The 22,375-nt window shown below is 39.7% G+C and overlaps 1 protein-coding gene across 4 annotated transcripts; it reads right to left on the reverse strand.

Moving 5' to 3' along the window:
• Positions 1-1,919: 1,919 nt before the first annotated feature.
• Positions 1,920-20,646, reverse strand: cherp (calcium homeostasis endoplasmic reticulum protein). Of its 4 annotated transcripts, none has more exons than XM_067598041.1 (20): positions 20,472-20,646; positions 19,072-19,245; positions 16,212-16,250; positions 14,335-14,504; positions 13,368-13,505; positions 13,114-13,265; positions 12,570-12,681; positions 11,972-12,061; positions 10,917-11,133; positions 9,453-9,628; positions 8,084-8,338; positions 7,722-7,917; positions 7,379-7,629; positions 6,795-6,928; positions 6,232-6,318; positions 5,182-5,328; positions 4,122-4,235; positions 3,936-4,030; positions 3,569-3,754; positions 1,920-3,346 (listed from the first exon to the last, which is right to left on the reverse strand). In XM_067598041.1, exons 1-20 carry the CDS (start codon positions 20,494-20,496, stop codon positions 3,309-3,311), a joined length of 2,796 nt encoding a protein of 931 aa, XP_067454142.1. In that variant the 5' UTR covers positions 20,497-20,646; the 3' UTR covers positions 1,920-3,308. The 4 variants fall into 4 exon arrangements, with proteins under 4 accessions (XP_067454142.1, XP_067454143.1, XP_067454144.1 ...); XM_067598042.1 differs by having other exon boundaries at positions 9,465-9,628; positions 20,472-20,645; XM_067598043.1 differs by lacking the exon at positions 16,212-16,250.
• Between the last annotated feature and the right edge of the window lie 1,729 nt (positions 20,647-22,375).

Genomic DNA, 22,375 nt, shown 5'->3' on the forward strand with positions numbered 1-22,375 from the left:
ACTGCAAAATGAAAGTGTATTTGTTTCAAATCATAATTACTATATATACCTCAGGTTGTTGTGTACCCATGGAAATTAAAACAAGTTTTATTATTATGGTTTTAGAACAATGAAAAAAAAGTTACTCCTATGGCACAACTTACCCCAAGGTAGGGGTAAAATGAGCATGGGGATGGGGTAAATAGTGCTACCATTAAATACTGACATACAAATTACACAAAAACAAACAAATTAATCATAAAATTAAATATAAATTTGGACTTTATTAATGCCATCAATTTGACAAAGGCAAAAACTTGTCTTGTTGTTCAACATGTTACCTCAACATTTTCAGTAAAGTTTAAACTGTGATCTTTGTGTGTTAGCTACAGAAAGAATGTGCGTGTAAATGTGCTTTTGTGTATACAGACGAGTGACTGGAAAAAAAAGGAAAATCAACCTTTAAGGAAAAGCTACATTTTGCCATGAAGTACTGCTTTTATCCTGGAGTTTTTAGATTTGTTTCATGGGTGCTGCAGTTATCAAACTTGAACTATCTGGAATTAGAGTATTTTTATTTGAAAAGCAGCTGGTCAGGCAAAAAGTTTGTGTCCAAAAATGTAATAAAAATTGCATCTGATGTATCCCCTCTTAGGTGAGCATCATTTACATTTACTAAATCTTTAGTGAATTAAAAAAAAAAAGTGCGATTGTAATTAATGACAGTGAGAAAGTGAGTGGCATCTTCGAGACAGTAGTTACTGAGTTGTCCAACTCTCTGCTTGATGCTGTAATGAGGTTAATCATTCTCCTACAAGAAATAACATTACTTCACTGGGATTTAGGTATGTCATCAGTCGTCAAACACATGGAACCTGACATACTACATTTGTAGTGTTTGGCCCTAGAAACAGTTAACACTATGAACTCCTAAGAGACAGAGGGAAAGTGCTGCTCCACTTGGTACCAAATATTTTTCGCAGAAAGTTAAGTCTTATGAGAACACCCTGTGTCCGAGCTGACAATAGTGCAGGTGTTCTTGTGTGCACCTGCTCTATCTTCTTCTTACAATTGTCTCCTATTCTCAGACAGTATGTGGTCCAGCTGCTGACACCTGGTTTGATGTCTTTTATATCATGAATTCTCCTTCATTTGGTAAACAGCTCTCCTGTGTAAACTCAGTAAGCTTTCCCCAGGTTAAATGAATGCATAATCCAGTCCAGTGATGGGCTGTCTGACTCTTACCTTCCCCTTCAGGTCCAGCACGTAACTGCACTGGCAGACATGTTTCAGGTTTCAACTGTAATGTCCTCAGTTAACCCACACTGACACAATTTTTACATCATGCATGCGTACAGTCTAACAGCAGCATCGACACAGTACTGCATTAACACTTCAAAGTGGAAGTCAAATCAGCCTGTGTTCTGCTGGAAAGTATAAAAGACCTCCGGTTGTCAGACTTAAGGCAGGGAACTTAAAAAAAAAATAAAATAAAATAAAAATAAAAAATCAATAATATCATTAATACCTGGTGTCCTAAAAATAATGGAAAAACTAAAATATGGGTTCTTTAAAATGTTTACAACTCTTTACTATATGTATAAATAACATACAAATGTCAGCCAGATGATGATTTGGAGCTAAGAAACCAACAGATGAAATGTTAGGAATGAAAAAAAAATACTCATGGTATTTTCAAATTATGAGATACAAAATCCAAATTATGATAGTAAGCCAAAAGTCAGACTTTTAAATTCAAAGAGATGCTAAAACAAAATGATACCATGTAAAAATAATAAAAGCCAAAACATTTTGCATGACATTTAAATGTAATAGTTTTGATTTACTCTGAGATTATGATAAAGGAAAGTTGTAATAGATAAAGATAGTAAGGTTAGTTTGACTTAGTACTGTATCTCATAATGTGGACTTAACATTAATGTTGTTATCATTTCAAACTTTACTTTTCTTTCTTTTGTAGCAGAGACAGGCATCCATACTACACAACACACTTAAGTAAAGGCACCTTTTCACAATTTCAACTCTGATAAAATGGCAGAAAAAAAAGACTTGAGGCAAGGGACCATTTCATTACAGTTATTTACAGTCCTAAACTGACTAGTTATCAGTGGCGTCAGAACAAAATTGATCTGCTCACTGAAAACTGCTCCTTCCTTCTACATATACATGAAGCAAAAAAAATTCTGTTTATTTTGCTTATGTCTCTACACTGTTTGTGGAGACAAAAAAAATGTATCTCATATTTATGATGTTTTTGTTCTGGGGGATTTATTTTAATACTACAACTACATGAAATACTTACATAACTCAGAATAGGAAGTAATTACATGAAAAAGTATCAATAATCAGCAGTGAAAAAAGATTCAAAAGAGGAGCCACCTCACCTTCTTATTCTACATTCTGTCTCAAAGGGTCAGCTTACACAAGTGCTAAAAATGTGTAAATGTTTCCACAAAATTTTGGAGATCTCCACCAGAGAGATTACTGACACCACCCACAGTGAGCAGTTTTCACGAGGACTATTTATTCAGCAGAAAGTAGTTCCATAGTAAGATCTGTAGATTAGTAAGTAGGACATTATTCTTGGAAACAAACATTGCTGTTGAATTTAAATAAACTTTCAAAAATGAATTTATTTTTCAAAATGTCCCCCAGCAGATTAAACTGAATGCATCTATATTGTACATACCATGAGAGGTAAATTAAATCTTTTTTTTTTTATTATTTGGGTGAAACTGACACTTTAACCAAACAACTAGAGGGAGAGGAACATATTTAACTGTAAATCCCACTTTAAAATAATTTAACATACTTCTTCATTCAACTGTTGACATGTGTGCATAAATCAAAAGCACTGCTGCAGCTATCATAAATGCTGAGGCACAGTCTGACTCAGCACTGTTATCAACCTACACACTGAAGGAGTTCTCAAACTCTGATTTATTTAAAATCAGAAACATTGGAAGTGAAATATGAGTGAGTTAGACTGTAGTAGCAGTGTCCCGGTAAAGGCTAATATGAGAATCCTGCTGAGTTCTGCAGCGTTACTTCTGTTGGTGCCGACTATTCCATCCGAAATGCTGACGCTCCGTTTGGAAAAACTCATCCATGCTTTTGCAATTGCAGAGAACAGAAGAGCTGCACTTTTTCCACCTAGTGTGGTGTTACTTTGTATCATCACTCTGGTTTCTGAGGAATGAAGAAGGATTTGGGATCACTGACTAGAATCTCGGATGGAATACTGACAGTGAGACTCAGATCCTTGGTGGAGGTGGTGATGGAGCAGATGGGGAGGTTGTTTGATGCCATCAGTCGGTTGTGGGGGCCTCCTGAGGTTCCCGATTGACTGAATCATGGGAAGAAAAGAATTGTTTAATTTTGTTTAGAAATTATTGTAGTGAAAACAGTACAGTAAGCTACATATTGTACTAGAACACTGCTATCTTATTCCTTTTATTCTACATGGACATGACTGACAACATATAAAGGTGAAGATGTTAACACACAGATAGATAGATAGATAGATAGATAGATAGATAGATAGATAGATAGATAGATGTTAATGTACCTTCCTCTCGTGCCTTCATGCGGGCGACAAAGTTGTAGCTCTTGTTCCTGCGATAGTTCTCGTAAGGGTCGTCTAGTGACACTCCCACACCTTTATACTGGTCCCATTTATCCCTGATGTCGCCTCCTTTGATGGGGTCCTGGATGCCCTGTTCTTTGGCTCCCAACCCTCCTGAACCACTCCAGCCTACAGCAGGTCAACACAAAAGGAATCAGTGGATACGTGCTACACTACATGCTTCATGTTCCCAAATACAGCCTGTAGATTTCAGGATTGAGAACCTCCACATTAAAAACACATAAAACATTCTTACTGGAAAATATAAACATGCGGCTTATCTTAAAAAAACAAAACAACAAAAGCATACCCATCTTCATCAGCAGCTGATGGCCCTTGTTCTCCTCCCCTAGCCTGTTATCTGCAGTCAGTTTGGAGGGAGGAGCCCCCAACACTGACGAGGAGCTGTAGAGAGCAGGGGAGGTGGTCATCTATACTATTATAAAGTATAAAAATGAAAACACCTCATGAAAGTGCGACAGTGAAGAGGACTTACGGAGGGGAGGAGCTCCTGGATTTGGCGCCACGGCGTCTCTTTCCAGGTGACCGAGAACGAGATCTGGATCTGGAGCGAGAGTGACTTCGAGATGACCTGGATCTACTCCTGGACCTAAAGAAAGGCAGGTTAAGACATGTTAGGCTGAGTGCCTCAAGTTTAAAGCATGGATAGCTTTCACAGAACTTAAAACATAACATTACATGTATCCATTGTCACAAGTTCTGCTTCTGTTTCCGCTGTTCTCAGCTTCAGAAACAAGTTCCTGGAGCTAAATATGGGCAATGCTCAGGAGGTGAAAACCAAGGTCCAGGTTCTTTCAGTGGTTGCTGACAATACTGTCAAACCTGATTGGTTGAGCAGATGTGATATCACATCACAATAAAGACAATTGTTTTCAGTGAAAATAAAAATGGTTCATCCCAAACCAGCTTGATGACTATGCTGGTTCCATGATTTGAAGCCTATTGTCTTGTTCTTTTTTTCCAAAGGCAGTATGGGGGGATGTTTTAGATCATTATCTTTCAGTAGGACAAACCCCTGACCAGATACCAGAAGGTATTACATGGCTCTGCAGGAAGCTGTGTTTGCCTGTTTGGTCCAGGTTGCCTGTCACTTTGTGCAAGTCACCAACTCCGGATCCAGCAAAAGAGTCCCAGACCATCACGCTTCCTCCTCCATGCTTTTATACAGACACAGAGTTGGAACTAAATCAACTCAAGTTGGGACACCTGTAGGAATTGTTTACATCAACTTTCAAGGCTTCATTTACTTCCATTGCTCCATTGCTGTTTGTTTGTTTTTTCACCTCTGGCAGTTTACTGCTTACCTTTGAACCATTTAAGGTTATTCACTGGACTTTCAATAAAAACTGGGAAAACTGAGGTGTTCTGAAACTTTTGACTGGTTGTGTATGCACAGTACAAGTCAAAAGTGGACACACTTTCTCATTCCCTTGAATATTAAAGTGTGTCCAAACTTTTGACTTGTATTGTACATATGTACATATCAGCATAGAGGTAACATACAGACATCTGTGTGTTATGTGTGTGTTTCAGACCTGGATCGTGAGTAGGAGCGGGAGCGGCTGCGGGAGCGAGAGGAACGTGACCGTGACCTGGAGGACTTGGAGGAACGAGAGCTGGAGCGAGATGAAGACCTCCCTCTGCTGCGAGAGCGACTTCTGGAGCGACTGCCTCCACGTCCACTGGAAGGAGTAAACCACAAAGGGAGAGAGGGAGGGGGTTGACAGGTACAGGAAGAAAATTGAAATAATAAACCTGTGGGTCATGTGTCTCCATGCCTTAATACACCAATGGCGACTTCCTCCCTAAAAAAGGCCTTCTGGGTTAACCGGTAACAGACTTTTTTAACCAGATCTATGACCAGAATAAACAAAAGAGGGACATTCCAAAGCCCATTGTGAGAGACGTTTACAAAGCTGTCAACACAAGCTGTAAGCTCTGAATATGCGTCACACAGAAACAGGAAGAGATAGAATTAAAGCTGCAAGCGGCAGTGAACGGACCATTGCACCTCAAGCGCATCGGTGGAAGCAGCAGCCGTGGTGTCACTACTGGAGGTCGTTAACATAGCTCTGAATGTTCAGGATTATCGGACACTGTGTGAATTCGGAAAATATTTCCTGTGTGCAGTACGTGTTGCTGGAGATGACATACTGGAAATTGTGTATACGTTTGATGAACTATGTGTCAACAGGCTTCTCTTCCTGTTGCCCATAGGCAACACTACATAACTGAAATATTAATGCAGCAATACATTTACCAGAGGGCAACTGACATGGATATACATGTTTATGAATATTGGACATTGCATGTAGGAGATAACACTTCCTGTGTCCACTATGTGGCTCTAGTGAACACCCACAAATAATACATCATATTGCTGTATATCATGTGTAGACCACACTATGTAAATGTCATTTAATTGGATGATTTTGTCACATGAGGCTGACTTTCTATTGACATCAGGTGGCCCTATGACTATGACTCAATATTGACAAGTATACATGTTCAGGCCGTTAGGCCCCTGGCACTTTCGTGCTCGGGTCATAACAAGAGACAAAGATCCAGATGAAGAGGACTCTCACCTGTTGCGTTTCTCTTGTCCCTTTTTCCTCCTGGCTCTCATCTTGGCCCTGAAGAACTCATATAAGCCATTCTGTTCCCAGCCTTCACTGATGGAGGAACAAACCACAACGATTGAGCATAGCTAATAAAAGTACTGTAACTACAAAGTGGAGAACTTGACTGGAGAAAATTAAGGGATTGAAAGGCCAATAGTGAAAAAGTAGACATTGTATGACTAGGGTGAGTTCCCATAATCAGTTTCATTTTGCATCCAGTTCCAAATTGATAAAATCTCTTCTTTTTATTGGTAATGACCATGTCGTAGGTTTACATGACAAGCATTGCCTATGGTAGATTACATCAGCTGTACATAATTAACATTAATGGAAAACTTTACTTGTAAAAAGGTCAAAATAAAACTCAAGTGTTTTGCAGTAGTTACATCGCTTCTTCAACTCTTTCTTTCAATTACCAAAAAACAATGGCCACTTATGGACCAAGAGGAAAATTCTGATGCATTACCCAAATCACATTTTTAATTTCAGTCAGATTTGTCCTGCAGACAGAGTTGGTGTGTATGTACCTGTTACGGGGTCGATCATGGGATGGAGGGCTGTAGAAAGCTTCCACAGCAGCTAGCAACCGATCACTAGGTGGCATGGGAGGGGGCAGCCGGATGTCTTTAGGATCCAGAGGCTTATAATCACAGTCCTCAAGCTGAGCAATAGACAGTACAGGATCATGAGACATGCAGACCTGGTTTGACTTTTAGTCTGTTAGTGCATATATTTTCTATTTACTAGACAACTTTCAGTTTTGTTACAGTCTTTTCTATTTTGAAAACTACAGTGCTGTGGTAGGTCTGGATCAGCCTCCATTATTATAATCTAATTCTACACAACAAGTTACTGCCATTCTTCTTTCATTCTATTTTCCAAGAGTACCTGTCTGTAAACTACTCACAGTCTTGTAACCTATCTGATCTATAAGCCAAAGAGGCAGTGCTGGATCAGTCTTTATTGTTGTTTTTTCTCCTCTGGTGGCATTTAATCATGCTGGCTTTCTTTTAACAAGGAAGTAACACTGTCAGCTGAGCAGTTTCACAACCTGATAACATTCTGATTTATTTTCATGCCCTTGTCATCAGATCTGAGGTAGGTGATTTACTTTGACTAGTGGAGCCATGAGACCAGCTGGCAGGTCAAAGTAGGGCACGTTGGGCACCAGACTGGGGTCATCTTGGACCGGATGCTGCCGATGACGGATGTGGGGTGAATGGCCGTTGAAGCCGTGGGGGGGTGGGCCAAAATCTGGGTGTTGGCTTCCACCCCACGGAGGATGATCAGCCCCCATACCTGGGGGAGGGAGCCTCTGATTGGGATGGTGGTGGGGAGGAGGAGGAGGAGGACCTGGCATGTCTAGTAAACGGTAGTGAATGCAGTTAGATGTGCGGAAACAGGCAGCTTTAGAGCAGAGTTGCTGATCAATAACATTGTTTTTCTGCGCTCACCTCCAGGATAATCTCCCTGAGCGTAGTCAAAGCGGTGTGGGGTGTATGGCGGCCTGTCGTAGTGGTGTCTTGGAGGAAAGTCGTCCTGCATGAAGCGTGGCGGGAAGCGTCCAAAATTGTGTGGTGGTGGGGGGGGCTGGTTGAAAGGAGGTGGCTGCTGGTGGGGAGGGAATGGCCCTCTGAAATGGGGAGGTCTCTGTGAAAATCCAAGTTAGACAATACAATAATTCATGTAAATGAGCAGCACAGTCACATTCAGACTCAGATACACTGTAATTAAAGATGGTAAATGTCTAGTGAACAATGCAATACAATAAAAAACTTGTAAAAAAAATCATAGCAAAGCAATTTAAATCACATGCCTGCATGCGTGGAGGAAATGGGGGCTCCCTCTGGCCCCAGGGGGGCTGGTCAGGCTGGTTCCCCCATGGTGGCTGCTGGTCATATGAGTTCCAAGAGGGGGGGCCTGGGTCAGACCCACCTGGACCACTCCAGGGGCCTCCTTCTCTGGGTGGACCTCCACTCCAGTTCCCTGGGTCCCTCTGATCATTCCACATCCCTTCATGGCTGTTCCAAGGAGGACAAGGAGGGGGAGGCTGGTTTGGGTCAAAAGGAGGCTGGGGAAAGACAACAGTCAGAAAGTAGGAGTTGCTTGTTGCCTGAGGTGACACATAAACCACACAAACTCCAACATGATGCTGTGATATTGTCGCATGAAGCACAGACACACAAACTTTTAAATGGGAGCCGGCGCTTGAATAGAGGAGACATTGCCATTTTTGTGTTGTTTTAAATAAAATGTTAAAATGTTCACACTCCTTTGTAACTGTTTATTCATGTAACTAACTGTGTTGCTTTCATAAAGCCATGATTATTCAAAGCTCCATCAGATTGAAGATTTTGAATAATCAGCTTAAGCAAGGCTCAGCATCTGACAGAGCTTTGAATAATCGATATGGCTTTATGAAATCAATACAGTTAAAAGTCATGTGAAAAAACATTTGGAAAACAGTGTGAACATTTTATTTAAAATATTTAAACATTCAAAAAAATAGCACTGTCTCCTCTATTCAGCTGAGTCTTGTGATTGGTTTGCTCAATCAATGTGAAAGCGTCTTTATGTGCCCTTCCCTGCAATGTTACTGCTTTCATTCACAACACAGCCATACCAGCGTCTTTCTGAAATGTTATTTGGTCTTGAGGTGGGAAATTGGCGTTACAGATTTCCCTGAACATCGACTCCTGCTCCCATTCACACATGATCCCATGCAGGAAATGTTCCTGAACATTTCGGGGACAGACTGCGTGTGTGAAAGGGGCTAATAAAATACGATTCAGGAAGTCCTGTTGAAGCTACAGATTAATTTGTTTAAAGACTCTAAAGATCAGATGCCAAAAACACCACACAGCAGTTTGTAACACTCACAGACAGGATTTTACAACTCTGACCACTATCCCACAGCTACTACATTGCCCTACTACACTGGTCATCTTCATCACACAATATAAACCCACTGATGATTGAACATGTGGAGCTGGCTGATTTGAAACTCACGATATGCGTCCTTGTAAATTTGACCATTTATAGTTTAGAATACATTTTCTTTGGGATGTTAGGTAGAGGTGATGGATAGCAAAGATCAGCCACCATCTTCCTGTCCAAACCCTACTGAGCTGCTGCATCTCAAAGCACCTACAAACACAGACTGAAGAAAGTATGCACACGCTCACACAGACTTTTACCGGCTGGTTGGGGTTCCAGGGACCCATGTGCTGGGGGTCATACCACGCAGGCTTGTTGGAGGGGATATCTGAGGGACCACTGGGGTTGCTGGGGTCCTGAGGTCTGGATGAAGGTCCATCAAACTCCCCTGGAGGAGGACCTGGCATGGGAGGCTTCACATCCCCTGCACACAACACACATACAGACACATTACAGCAAAAAACATAAACACACATACATGTACTTGCCCAATTTAGACCAGAGGCCTGTATCACAAAGCGAGTTCAACTCAGTTTGGCTCTCTTTGGGTTACCTGGCTTCACTGAGCTGCGTAACACACTGGTGATCCCGAATAACTGGTATCATAGACCTGGCTATCAACTGGCTCTGATAACTCTGGATTTACCCTTCTAACTCTGAGCATATTCACATGAAAGAGGCAGAGTTCTTAAAGGGGACATATTCTATATCTTTAATCTGGGGCTCTACTGAAATATATTTGCATGATTTACAGTTTAAAAAAACTTGTGTAGGAATTATTATACATGTCATTTTAAATACATTTGGCATTTTCAACATGTTCGGTAGTATACAGTGAATATTTTTGCTGTTTGTCTTTTTGATTAACTATTATTAGTATATGAGATACATTTTAAAAAGTTAAAAGAGGGGAGAAGAACAGTAGTTAATGCCTGATGAAATCTACTTGACCAAAATGTTATAATTAAAATGTATATGCTGTTAATAATTAATACTGTGAGGATTTAATTCTCTAATAAAAGAAAACAGTGGGTATATTTTGTATTTCCAGTTATCATCACAAAGTCACCTCATGAGCTAAAGTGCTGGAATGTAACAGGTATCTATACTGTAAGGAATCCTGGAGGCACTGAAGGAAATTAAGTGTTATTAAAACACAGCTATTACTGTACTCATGGAGAGCCTGGAACAGCAAACTCATTGTACTAATCAAAAAAAATATCTATTGCTCTTATAAACTCTTTATAAGAGTATTTGCAGTATATCCCTGTCAGGATTTTGTCGGAATGATTTTTCCAGTGATATGTCAGTCAGTAGTCGAGCCATTTGAGCCAATCCTCTGAAGTTAATGTGTTCTGTAGCAAATTAACCCTTCACCATAGGTTACCATGGTGATCTACCCCAGTTAAAAGTGAGCCAGCTTTGTGATACTGGAAAACCACAGGCCCTTGGTCACAGACAAACCTATTCATCAAAGCTAAGAGGACAAGATGAAAACATCTAGAAAACTGTTGAGTGGTTATTATCTTTTGTAGTTCTATGCAAGTGTGACATGATTTTTCTTAATGAGAAAGTTTCAAATTGAATAAGAATGTGACTGGAGTGTATTAATGTACGGGTCATTAGCATTTTGGTTTTGTTGTCATTTAAACAATAACTCTGGTTTCCTGTAACAGGCTGTGCCTCTGGTTTTATTACATGTGTCTTCTCACCAGCTTGTGTAGTCATAGGAGGGGCCTTTTCAGGCTCTGTGGGGATAGCCAGCTGTGCTACAGGGGCAGGCTGCGGCTGTGGCTGTGACTGCGGCTGTGGCTGTTGCTTCAGGCTGGCAACAAACTCTTCATGCTGGGTCTTCAAAGCCTGGATCTGCTGCTGGAAGGCCAGCTGGATCGGCTGCACCACCGCAGCGTACTCCGTTATCAGAGATGCCTGAGAGGACAAGGGTGAGTGAAATCTGAGACTCTGACAGTGTTATCAGTGAATGAAAATCACTAAGGGCCTGATTTTTATCATGCAAGCGCAGCAACAAGCGCAAAGCGGTATATCTTGAATGCATGGACTACCTCCAAGTACACCTGCTATTTTGGTTCATGTATGTGCAGCAGCGCAAAGTGCACAAGGCCTGGGTGAAATAGATTATATATCAGAGGGTGTGGTGATCAGCCAGTCCCATCTCTGGTCTCACAGGTCTGAGCTAAGTGCAGTGAAGAACAACATTAGCTCAACAAATGGAAAGATGCTTCTTCAGGAAATCATATTGCTGTCTGGAGGTGCAGATGCACAATGTGAACACAAAGCAGCACACATATGCAGCATGAGGTGGATGGTGTGGATTTTTTAATGATTTTTTCAGTTAATCATAGCACCATGATAAAAATTAATTAAAAATGTTGTGAAGCAGTTTATATGATCGTATCAATCCAATGCTATTTCAGCTTTACTTCTACTGAATTTCAAAAATTATCACATCATACTGTCATTGATGTGACAACAGCATTTGCACAGAGGTGCATTTAAGCAATAAAATATGACACTACTTTGGCTAAAAATAAAATCAGGAGGGAGGCATTGGCACACAGGATTGATAAGCCTACTATAATCAGATGTCTCCCACTTATATATACCAACCAGTCTTATGTGAGAAGAGATGTGTGTAGCTATTTTGTAGCAGCAAATTTCGAGGTCAGAAAAATACCAAACTGCCATAGCACTGTTTGTGTTGGTCACTGTGCCTTCAAAATTGGGCCCTAACTGTTCATCTACTCACCTGGTACTGGCCAAGGCCCAGTGCTGGATTCTGGAGCTGCTGAATTGTCTCCTCATCAAAATACCCATTCTTCTCCCAAAGCTGCAACAACTGTGAAGGAAGGGGAGGATGGGAATCATCAAAGAAAAATGACTTTAGACTCAGGGTACAGGGTACAGATCCTTTCTAGCTTTCCAATTCAATAAATGAAGAGCAGAACAAGCAGAAACTGACGAGGAACTTTTATTCACCAAAGCTGTATATTTAGTACGCATTTGTATGAATGAGTATTAGACTGCTGCACTGTCTGTTGATATAAGCATGAGGTTGACACTATAAGATACACTCCAGTCAGTGCAGCTGACATGGTGACATTCACTATACCATAACATCACTAATGTTTTTTGAGGGGAAGCCTTTACACTGGTGACTCAAATTCCATTCAAGTTCATGTGAACGTGTTTAATTCTAATTATTCTGTGTTGAGTTTCAATGAATTATGATTTTTATTTTATTGCCAAGAAATACTCTTATAATCTTTCACTTCTGGGGGCTAGAAAACCCACACTGTTCTGATCCTAGTACAGTATGTACGTGCTTTTAATCTGCAGGTGTTTACCCTGGTGATCTTCTGCTGCTTCTCCTCCTCGACAGCCAGGAAGCTGGTGCAGTAGATGGGAACCACAACTTTCTGCAGGGCTGCCAACAAATCCTTCTGCTGTTTCCGCTGGCTAGGATGATACATTACAATACACATCGCATTACAAGAAGGAATGCTGCCCACATTATAAATCCTTTTTAAATGCCCAAATAAGTTACTTTATACAAGATTTCATAATTGGACCAGGGTTGCATCTAAAGGTTATTTTTATTATTGGTCAATGTCCACATATATGTAAAAGTTTAAGTTAATTAATTAGCAATGGATGCCAAACAGCCAAAAGCTATGCTATTTGTTCAATGTTTGATACCACTGTACAAACACAGTACATGGTTTTAATTCTTGTGTAGGTATGTGTTCTTGAATCAGAGTTCATGTTATTGCAGGTGCAATAAGGAAATATAACACTACCTAACAGGCTGATTATATTACTCCTCTAATCAACTGAGTGTAGGAATAAAGTGATCCAGATGTGTTTATGTATGTATTTAGGCTTGTGTACCAGTGATGGAGAACATCATTGGTTAAATAGATGAGATGTAGGCGGAGCTCAAAATGCGCTCCATCAGCAGTGATGCGGTTGCGAAGATGTGATGTCATCAGTTCACAGTGCTGCGGAGTCTTGGCATTGTTGAACATCCAGTTCTTACCAGCCTGAAAGACAGAAAAACACATGAATGAGATGTAAAGCTGTTCTTCAACTATTTTGGACGCACATAAGCAACCCTGAAAGAATCTCCATTATGTTGGGCTTACAGAGATGGCATCTTTGGTGCAGGTGTCTATAATGGGCTGCAGCAGGTTGTCAAACTCGGTGATGTCCAACTGAGTTTCCAGCAGCAATTTTTGGGTCTGCTGCTCCATAGCCAGAGCTATGGCTGCAGTCACTTGTTCCTACATTGAGAAAGGCAGAGAGAAATGCATCAGGGTCATTCCATACCAACTCACCTTGGACCTCCTAGTTCATGTCATGGATTTCCTTAAAAAAATGAATGTAAAAACCTCTGTTAAATTCATGGGACCATGCAAAATCCTATAGCTCTACTCAAATACTTTTTTAGTTGAATGAATTTTTCAAGTTTGGCCCTCTGATCTATATTTCATCATTTTTGCAATTCTTTGTACGTGTATTCTAAGCCTCACCAATTGCTTATTTTTCACTGGATTGGGTTGAAGTTTTTACACAATTTTTTTTTCAAAAAAATCCATGACATGAACTGGGAAATGTTCCGAATTCTGGGTGAGTTGGCATGGAATGACCCATCAGAAAACCCTATCAACCACTCTTCCTCAGCCTGCCCGTTCTCTTGTTGTTCCCTGAATTGTAACAGGAGTTAACAGAAAGTAACAGGGATAGATACAACAGACTTTAACAGTGAGGATGTATTCACAGGTATTTAATTCACCCGCATAACTTCTGATCCATGTTACAGGATTACTCTTCTGTACATGTTGTAATTTAATCAAATTAATTAGACTTAAATACAGCACATGCAGTTGGGTTTATTCATTTGGTAAAAAATATCTCTCAGAAAGAATTAGTCTTGCCACCACACAAAGCCCTTCCCTGACTTACTTCTCCTTTCTGGCTGGCTACTCAGACATTCATTGGACTCCCCAGCAGAAAAAAGAAAAAACTAACAAAAAGGATAAATAAATCATCCTTGAGGGGAGGATATCCTCTGTGCCAGATTTATTTATTGGTTTCTTTCTTGCTTGGTACCTGTCTGAGTGTATGCATATGCTGCTCCTGCTGCTGCAGATTCCATTGGCTCTGTTGGATAAGCTCATCGATAGAAGGCGTAGCAGGTGGAGCAATTGGAGGCGGAGCAATCATCTGCATTTGTGGAGGGGGCATATCAACCACATCTTTGGCACCTGGGTTGTACATGTCTGCAAAGACAGCAGCAGAGAACATGACAATCAGGACGTTTGGTAAAGTTTTGATTTCAGGGCTGGAGCTGGGAGGGTTTATGCTGTACAACTGCTGACATCATGCAGATGCCCAAAGAGAAAGATGTATTGCATAAATAATATACATGGTAGATATTGTGTTGTTTGATTAAAAAACATTTTTAATCAAAGTGACCTCTAAAGCTCAAATAACATGAAAAAGCTTACGCACAGCAAGCAGATGAAACGTTCCAGGGACACAGCAGAAGAGCGAACAAAAGTTAAAGACATGCAATCACTACTGTCAATCCTAACCCCTGACTACTGCAGAAACAGCTGCTGCTGAAAAGAAACATGTTGGCATTAAACAACAGAAGCACCAAGGTTTCCAAACATAACCCAGAAATATTAGATTACTCAACTACAGCCGGGCTGCACAATTAGATGAAAAAGGTGGCAATATTTTGCTACAGATCAAGCAGTGAGTCACAAAATACTTTAGTATAATTAAACACATATTCTAACCAGGGATGTTGATCATATCAGCCATGTAACACCTGGTCAATTTCTGATCCTTTTTCTTTTCTTTTTTTTTTTTTTTTTTTAAAATGGTATTCACTATGCTCAGGGTATGCCTGCTGGAAAAAATGCCCCACTGCCCTCTGTTAAACACTGGCTCCACAAATTTGAATGCTGATTTTTAGCCAAATTCACACTGTGCTGCAACGTTGTGTTGAAACATACAAAACTGGAAAGGGATGGCAGACACTTGGTATAAAAAGATTTAGGCCTCTAGTGTGACAGCAGAGTAGGATAGCAGAAGAAGACCGAAAGGTGGAGTTGATTAAAAACAATGAGCTATGTGGGTTGTCTCTCTATATAGTATATATAATATTTAAAAATCACATTTCACTGTCAGCAGTATTGCATTTTATCCACACTTATTTTAGTCTTAATTTACTATATAGTAGTCATAAAGCGACGTTCTGTTCATTCTGCTGTAACTACATGTTTCTCTTACATCAGGCAGGGTATCTGTATAATATTATAGGGACTGAGTCTGTGCATTCTATCCGGAGGCTTTCCAGATAACAGAGAGAGAAGCTGAATATTCATAACACATCCACATCAGGATCGACACACCGGCCCAGCAGTGTGTGCCAGTGCAAAGAGACGAACACACCAAGCCATTATCAGCCACTGCTGCCACTTTATCGTTATGAAACTAGGCCTGAGACTGGTAGTGAAACCCAATTTTTCCAAGAACTGAGATAATTATGCAGATACTTGTGTCATGAACCCAACATTTGCACTTTTGTTGAAATCATGCAGCCTTTACACTACAGCTGCCCTCTGAATCGTCAGCAGAATTACTCCAGAGACAGATCAAACTACAAGGCTTACTTAAAGACAAATCACCAGGCTCCTCCTTCTGTTTGACTGGTCAAACTGATTCAAGGAGGAGGATTAGGCCCATTTTTATAAGCACCATTAAGATATTCCAGAGATATCTCCAATCAGGCTTAATACAACAAAACAGCACAAACTCAAAAAGAAAATATACTAACATAAAAAAGCAACGGATTACAAACAAAAGAGCGTTCATGCACAAGTGTGATAATGTCCAGCAAAAAGGTGCAAAAACAAAATATGACTTTCCAACTGAAATTTTGAATTCATCTGACAAATCTGGTTCCCAATAAATACCTTCAGATTTATACTCCTCCCCATCGTGGGTAGAGGGATCTAAGTGGAGAGAAGCAAACTTTAATGCATTTCAGTGATATTACATGACTGACAGAAGAATTCCATGCAACCCTGCACAACACTGTGTTATTTCCAGGCTGTTGGCCATCTGACCAACCATCAGTGACCAAAGCCTAGCTGTAGGTACTGTAAGGTGCTTGGACTGCATCTCCATCAGCAAGTGACATTAATAAAAAAAACTATAAATACACTACAGTTAAATAACTTCACTGATTTTATCCTCTTCCTCTCCCTCAAATCAATTGCTTCAGTGAATTAAAATTGCATGTACACTATTTTACCCTTTTATTTGGTGTTTAGTGTTCCCTTTTATTTTCCACATTTCGTATTTCCTTGTCCTAATTTTTGTAATAATTTATATATGTCCCTTTTAGCCTGGGGAGCTAAATTCTGTTGCTTATATTATGATAAGAAGGGTGCAACTAATTATGTCCCTGACAAGGACTGGTGTGATTGACAGTTTTTCATTAAGCCTTGCTGGCATCTTGCTTAAATGGAGTGAAGGCAGTAGGTCAGTAGGTCATAAGAGGCGGCAGGTCTTCAGCTGAATCTCTATCAGCTGATAATCAAACAGCAGCGGGTGGCAGAGGTCCTGTGATTAACTTCAATTTCATCTTTAAGCATTGGCAGATACAGTACAGTAGAGTTGCAACGATTAGTCACTTAATTGATTAGTCGATCAACAGAAAATTATCGGCAATTATTTTGATAATCAAATTAACTGTCAATTTAAAAGTCAGTTTTTAAGCAAAAATGCCATTTTGCTTCATTTTCAAACTGAGTATATATTTGAGTTTTAGACATTTGGTCAGAGAAAATAAGATATCTGATAACCTCAGGCTGTAAGAAATTGTGATGTTTTCTGAAATTTCTAGATCAAGTGATTAATCAAGAAAATAATCGTTAGTTGCAGCCCTAGTAGAGACCTAAGATTTGACTGACTAGCATCAACTGTTGTTGACATCATGTGTCTACACACTGCTTGTCTGGTTGTTAGGAAATGCAGGACCCTGATGAACCTCTGGTGACACAACCAGCAGGTTGTGTTATTTACTGGATGAACACATGGTTGGGCTCATAAACACAGCAGTGCATTACTATGCAGATGTTGCACAGACTTCTTGAGTTTTTAATTCAACTGATATTTTCTGCTTTTGCACTTTTAACAAACACTACTTAGTTGTGCAGATGTAAGCTTCTCACATACAGTGAGAAGAGAATATGCATTCAGCTCCGACCTACCTGTACCTACCATGACGGATACATACATATACACACACTACATCTCATTTGGTGCACAGGATAGAGGATACAAATAAAGTAGATATCAAATATTAAAAGAAAATTCCAGTTTACTACAACATTGGTCTTATTTTTGAACCTTTGGCCATCATTTCTATCACTTATGATAACATTTCTATCACTTATGATATCATTGTACTCAAACAGGTAACTGTTAGATTTCTCAACAAAGTCCAACATTATTACTACTGGTAGGAATGATAGCCAAAAAACTACCACAGTAAGACCCAGTTTGTATGAAACCAGAATTTACTTTTAAAGATGTGAACTAGGCCAGACATTTTCAGTCACAGCTAACAACTTGGTTTCTGCTACAAAGCCACAAGGGATGAGTCTGAATTCATGTCACCGAGTCATGGTGCTCAATAGGTTTAGGAGATCATTTACTAGATCACAGATTTAGGAACATGGTTCTTGTTTAAGGGCTGGGTACTGTGGTATGCAATACCTGAATTTGGTTACAGATTCCTACTTATACATGCTTCTTACAATAACCTACTTTAATGAGCAATGTTTCATAAAAGTTTTTATAACTGTCTTAATTAATACAGCTGTACATGAACTTCAGGTGGGTGGTATGAATAAAATCCTCTATCATGATGTATGCACTTTTACACTGTATATGATTAAATCCTATCCACACAGGTATGAATACCTGACATATCAAAGTATTAAGTCAAATGTAGAAATTATATTGCAATCCAATATTTCCATTAAGCAGTCCTGCTCATTGATTTTCAATATTAGCTATGTTCCATTTGGTCATGCCAGCCTGCCAGTTATTATGTATCAACAAGGCAGAGAGGTGTCCACCACTAAATACAATTAACTATAAAATTGACCACATTCTTATTTGAATCATGGAATATCTGATAAAAGTTGAGAAAAAGAAAAACCCGTTGTCATTGGATGCCAACCGTGGGTACTTGACTGTTTAGTGCTACAGACACAATTTACAATTTAATCTGTCCTAAAACCATATTGAGGGTCCATACCCAGATCCACTCAAAATAAAGATTCGCTCTTTCAAATAAAGAGTGAATTCCAAGTTGGATTCAGTTCAGCACAGATCAGCTCCATGTGGATTTGCGGTGAAAATGCGGCCTAGAAGATGAAGGCAGCTTGTGGTTGCACTGCTGCTCCGTTGAGAACACAGCTGTAACTGTGAGGAGGTACATTGTTTGCTTGGTAGGGATGCTAGTAAAGTAGGCTTTGGATGCCTATAAACTAAAAGAAAAAAAACACTCTAAAACAGAATACACATTATTAATATGATCCTGGAGAGTTCAATTAACAGTTTATTACTGCTTATTAACCTGGTCTTTTATTCTACGATAAAAGCTTTCTTTGATTATTTTCATTGATTTCTTATAGGCTTCTATAGTTCTGGGAAGAACCTATTAATCTTTAATACCAGATGAACTGAACATTCCAATATCATACAAATATCTATGTGAAAATTCTGGTTTTAGAGTGGACTGTCCCTTTAACTACATACGCTGCTGTTGCTCCATAGCAAGCTTGCACTTGTAGTAGCTGAAGTATTCTCCTCCAAAGAGGAAGGAGAACTTAGGGTTGTCCTTCTGTTTCTCCATTGTCATCTTTTCAAACTCTGGCCCGTTCCGAGCGACAAACTGGGCCAGCTTGTCAATCACATTCCTCAGCTCTTGATCTGCACAAGGACAGAAAAGAAGAGGAGAAAAATACAATCAGAGCTCAGAAATAAAAGTGATCACCCGCTGCATGATTAAGGATGGGTCACAATTTTCAAGTCTTTCTTAAAACAACAGTCAGGTGCCCAAATGAACATTGAAATAGTTTTTTCTTGCATAATCTTATCTCCTGTTCATACCGACCATTAGAAGATCCCTTCATAATGCACTTACAATGTAAGTGATGGGGGACAAATCCACAGTCCTCCTTCCATGTAAAAATGTATTTAAAATGTATCTGAAGCTAATATGAAGCTTCAGCGTCCAAATGAGTCAAATCAAGTAGATATCTTTCAACATTACAGTCTTTTTAGTGCCAAAGTCCCTCTTTTTGTTACTATACTTCCACCGCAGCTCAACAGGGAAACACTGTCCGAGGAAATACAAAGAGGGAATTTGATGCTAAAAAGACTGTAAATGTTGCAGATATCCACTTGATATGACTAACTCAGACTGCTGAAGCTTCATACAAGCTTAAGATCAACTTTTAAATGTGTCTTTGCACAAAATGAAAAGTGAGAAAAAGTTGAAAAATTGTAAACCTATCCTTTAAAAAGTTAGAACTCTGATTCATATCCTGATAGCGTGAAGTGACACACCTTCTTGCTACTTTTGTACAACAAGATAAATACAAACACATAGTTTTAAATGAAGATCAAAAATAGAATGAATCAACAATATATAGAAAACTTTTTTTAGTTCACGTCGTACAAATTGAACAACGACAGTCCACGCAGCGGATGGGACTGTCCTGAACGATCGTAATCTATAGTCTGCTTTCACACACAGCACTGTCTGTAGGGTACGCGGTGATCATGTTACATACAGTAATATGACCCATTTTTACATTACTTAACTATATCAATAACGGCACCAAATTTATAAACAAAAAAAGAAAAGGAAACTGCCAACTTAGCTGTGGACATTAGCTAAGTAAAAAAAAGAACCAACGAACTAGCTAGCCATTACCCAGCTATTCACACATCATTATTCATACTGCTTAGTTGCAAAGGTGTAAGCTGCACAAATACCTGCTAGATAGCTACAAACGTGTCTAACGTTAGTCAGCGGCTCTGTTAGCTGTGGTATACATGGATGTATGGTTTTATACAAAAGGAGCTCCGGGTAGCATGAGTGCTAGCGAACGCTCAATGGAAACCATACAACGGTGCAGCGTCACACTCACCTTCGGGGGGGTTGGGGATATCCATGTTTGGCTTCAGTTACAGCGAACCCGCTGAAGCTTAATATAAAGTCCAGAAATCAGTCAACTCGCTCTGTATTTCACTAAATGGTTGATACAAATTGACAAAAACCACTTGCATGGACACTGTTACACCGGAAGTATTTTGATACAGAAACAGCGCCACGAAAGTAACTGTCTGATTTGTCTACAGCGCCGCGTGCGGGGAGCAGAGGGATGATCGCGTCACTGTTTTACTCTCTCGTTTCTTTGTTTTTCGCTGAGAAATGTAGTAGTCATATGTATGCATGGAGCCGGCTTTTTTCACAACAGCTAAGATTAATGCGGATAGTTTTCACTGTCTGTCCCATAGCTAGGCTATGCAGTCTATGGCCTGGACTTCAGACAGGAATATTTTAATAATTTAATAATAATAGAGGTATGTGTATGCAAGTGCTACACTGTGCTTCATTTGGCTGACGCCTAACTTCTTCTCGTTCTTCTAAACTTGAGAATCCAGTGGAGCTCTACATACATACATACATTACACAAAGATTTCTGCAGTCTGAAAAAAGGTGTAGGCTGAAACTACAGTTTATTGTGGCTTCCCTTTTTACAACATATCCTATTTAACACCAAGAGATAACCTCAAATAACAACAACTTAGACAACTGGATGTCAATTCTACAGTTATCAGGTGATATCACTCATTTTTGCCAAACAGAACTCATCATGCTGCTACGTTACTTTATAGGCATGATGATACAAACATCTATCATTCACAAGTAAGGGAATTTGTTGACTGGTGCAAAACAAATCGCCTAATTGTAGGTGTATGTGTATATGTGAGTGATTGTGTATGTATGTATGGGTGTATGTATATGTACATGACCTAATTGTCTCTGAACCTCAAAGATGTGGAATTTGTCAAGCATCTCCTTTAGAACTTTCCTGAGATGAAAATCATTCTAGCATCAGGACCAGGTGCCAACCAAAGAAGTTGGTGATCACAGTCCGGTGGTCATACGTAACCAGCCAATTACAAAAGTTCAGTCCTATAAGTATTTTGGTGTCCATATTAATAGGACTTCAACCTGGAATATTCAGTTTGACTGGATATTTTGACCTCTCCAGCGAATTTTTTTTGTTTGTTTTTTGGGGGGTTTTTTGTTTGTTTTTTTGCATAGATTGCGTCTGTATGGAGTCGAACAAAAAATATGTTTTTATTTTATCAGGCAGTTTTGGAGAGTGTAATCACTTATAGTATGACTTCATGGTTTGGGTACCTTCCTGTATCATCAAAATCAAAACTGTCGCATTTGGTTCAGACTGCGATGAAATGATCAGTCAGAAAGATCACAGTGCTTAAAGTTTTCAGGCATCATGCCTGATGTCAGGCATAGCCCACAGCAGTTTTAAATTCATATAATACTTAATTCAATACATTGTACACATTTGCTCCTGGATAAAGTTTTCAGGCTCACAAATATTTCCTTGCTTTAATCTCTGAGATCATCATAATCTTCCATCTCTCTTTGACCAGTGTGTACTTATGCAACCGATGGTTTCTAGCATTGTGTGCGTTGTGGTCTGATGAAGAGGCTCAAACCAGGATATCTGGGGAGGTGACCGTTTATTCCTCCGGTCAATTGTGGCATCTAACTTGGGCTCCTCTCCCATGGACTACAACAAAAAGAGGTAGAGGGCAGAGGTAAAGGTGGGAGACACATGGATGTATCCATGGGGAGACATCATTTATAGGGGGGGGGGGGGGGGGGGGGGGGGCACGGAAGAGAACGTCGGGGTACAGGAGCTGAGAGTCAGATGTTCCACCCTGGAGGAGTAGCACGTCAGGTTATAACTATTTACAGATTTTTTGTAATTAGAATACTACATATTACTGCTGT

The sequence above is a fragment of the Thunnus thynnus genome, chromosome 8, assembly GCF_963924715.1.
Source record: "Thunnus thynnus chromosome 8, fThuThy2.1, whole genome shotgun sequence".
NCBI classification, from domain to species: Eukaryota; Metazoa; Chordata; class Actinopteri; order Scombriformes; family Scombridae; genus Thunnus; species Thunnus thynnus.

Excerpts from the sequence above, each read along its gene's own strand:
- cherp (XM_067598041.1), bottom strand. The coding sequence starts at position 20,496 with ATGGATATCCCCAACCCCCCCGAAG. Across the intron at positions 13,506-14,334 it reads ATATGCATACACTCAGACAG|GAACAAGTGACTGCAGCCAT; the intron begins GTACCAAGCAAG and ends TTCTCAATGTAG. Across the intron at positions 7,630-7,721 it reads TCAGGGAGATTATCCTGGAG|ACATGCCAGGTCCTCCTCCT; the intron begins GTGAGCGCAGAA and ends ACCGTTTACTAG.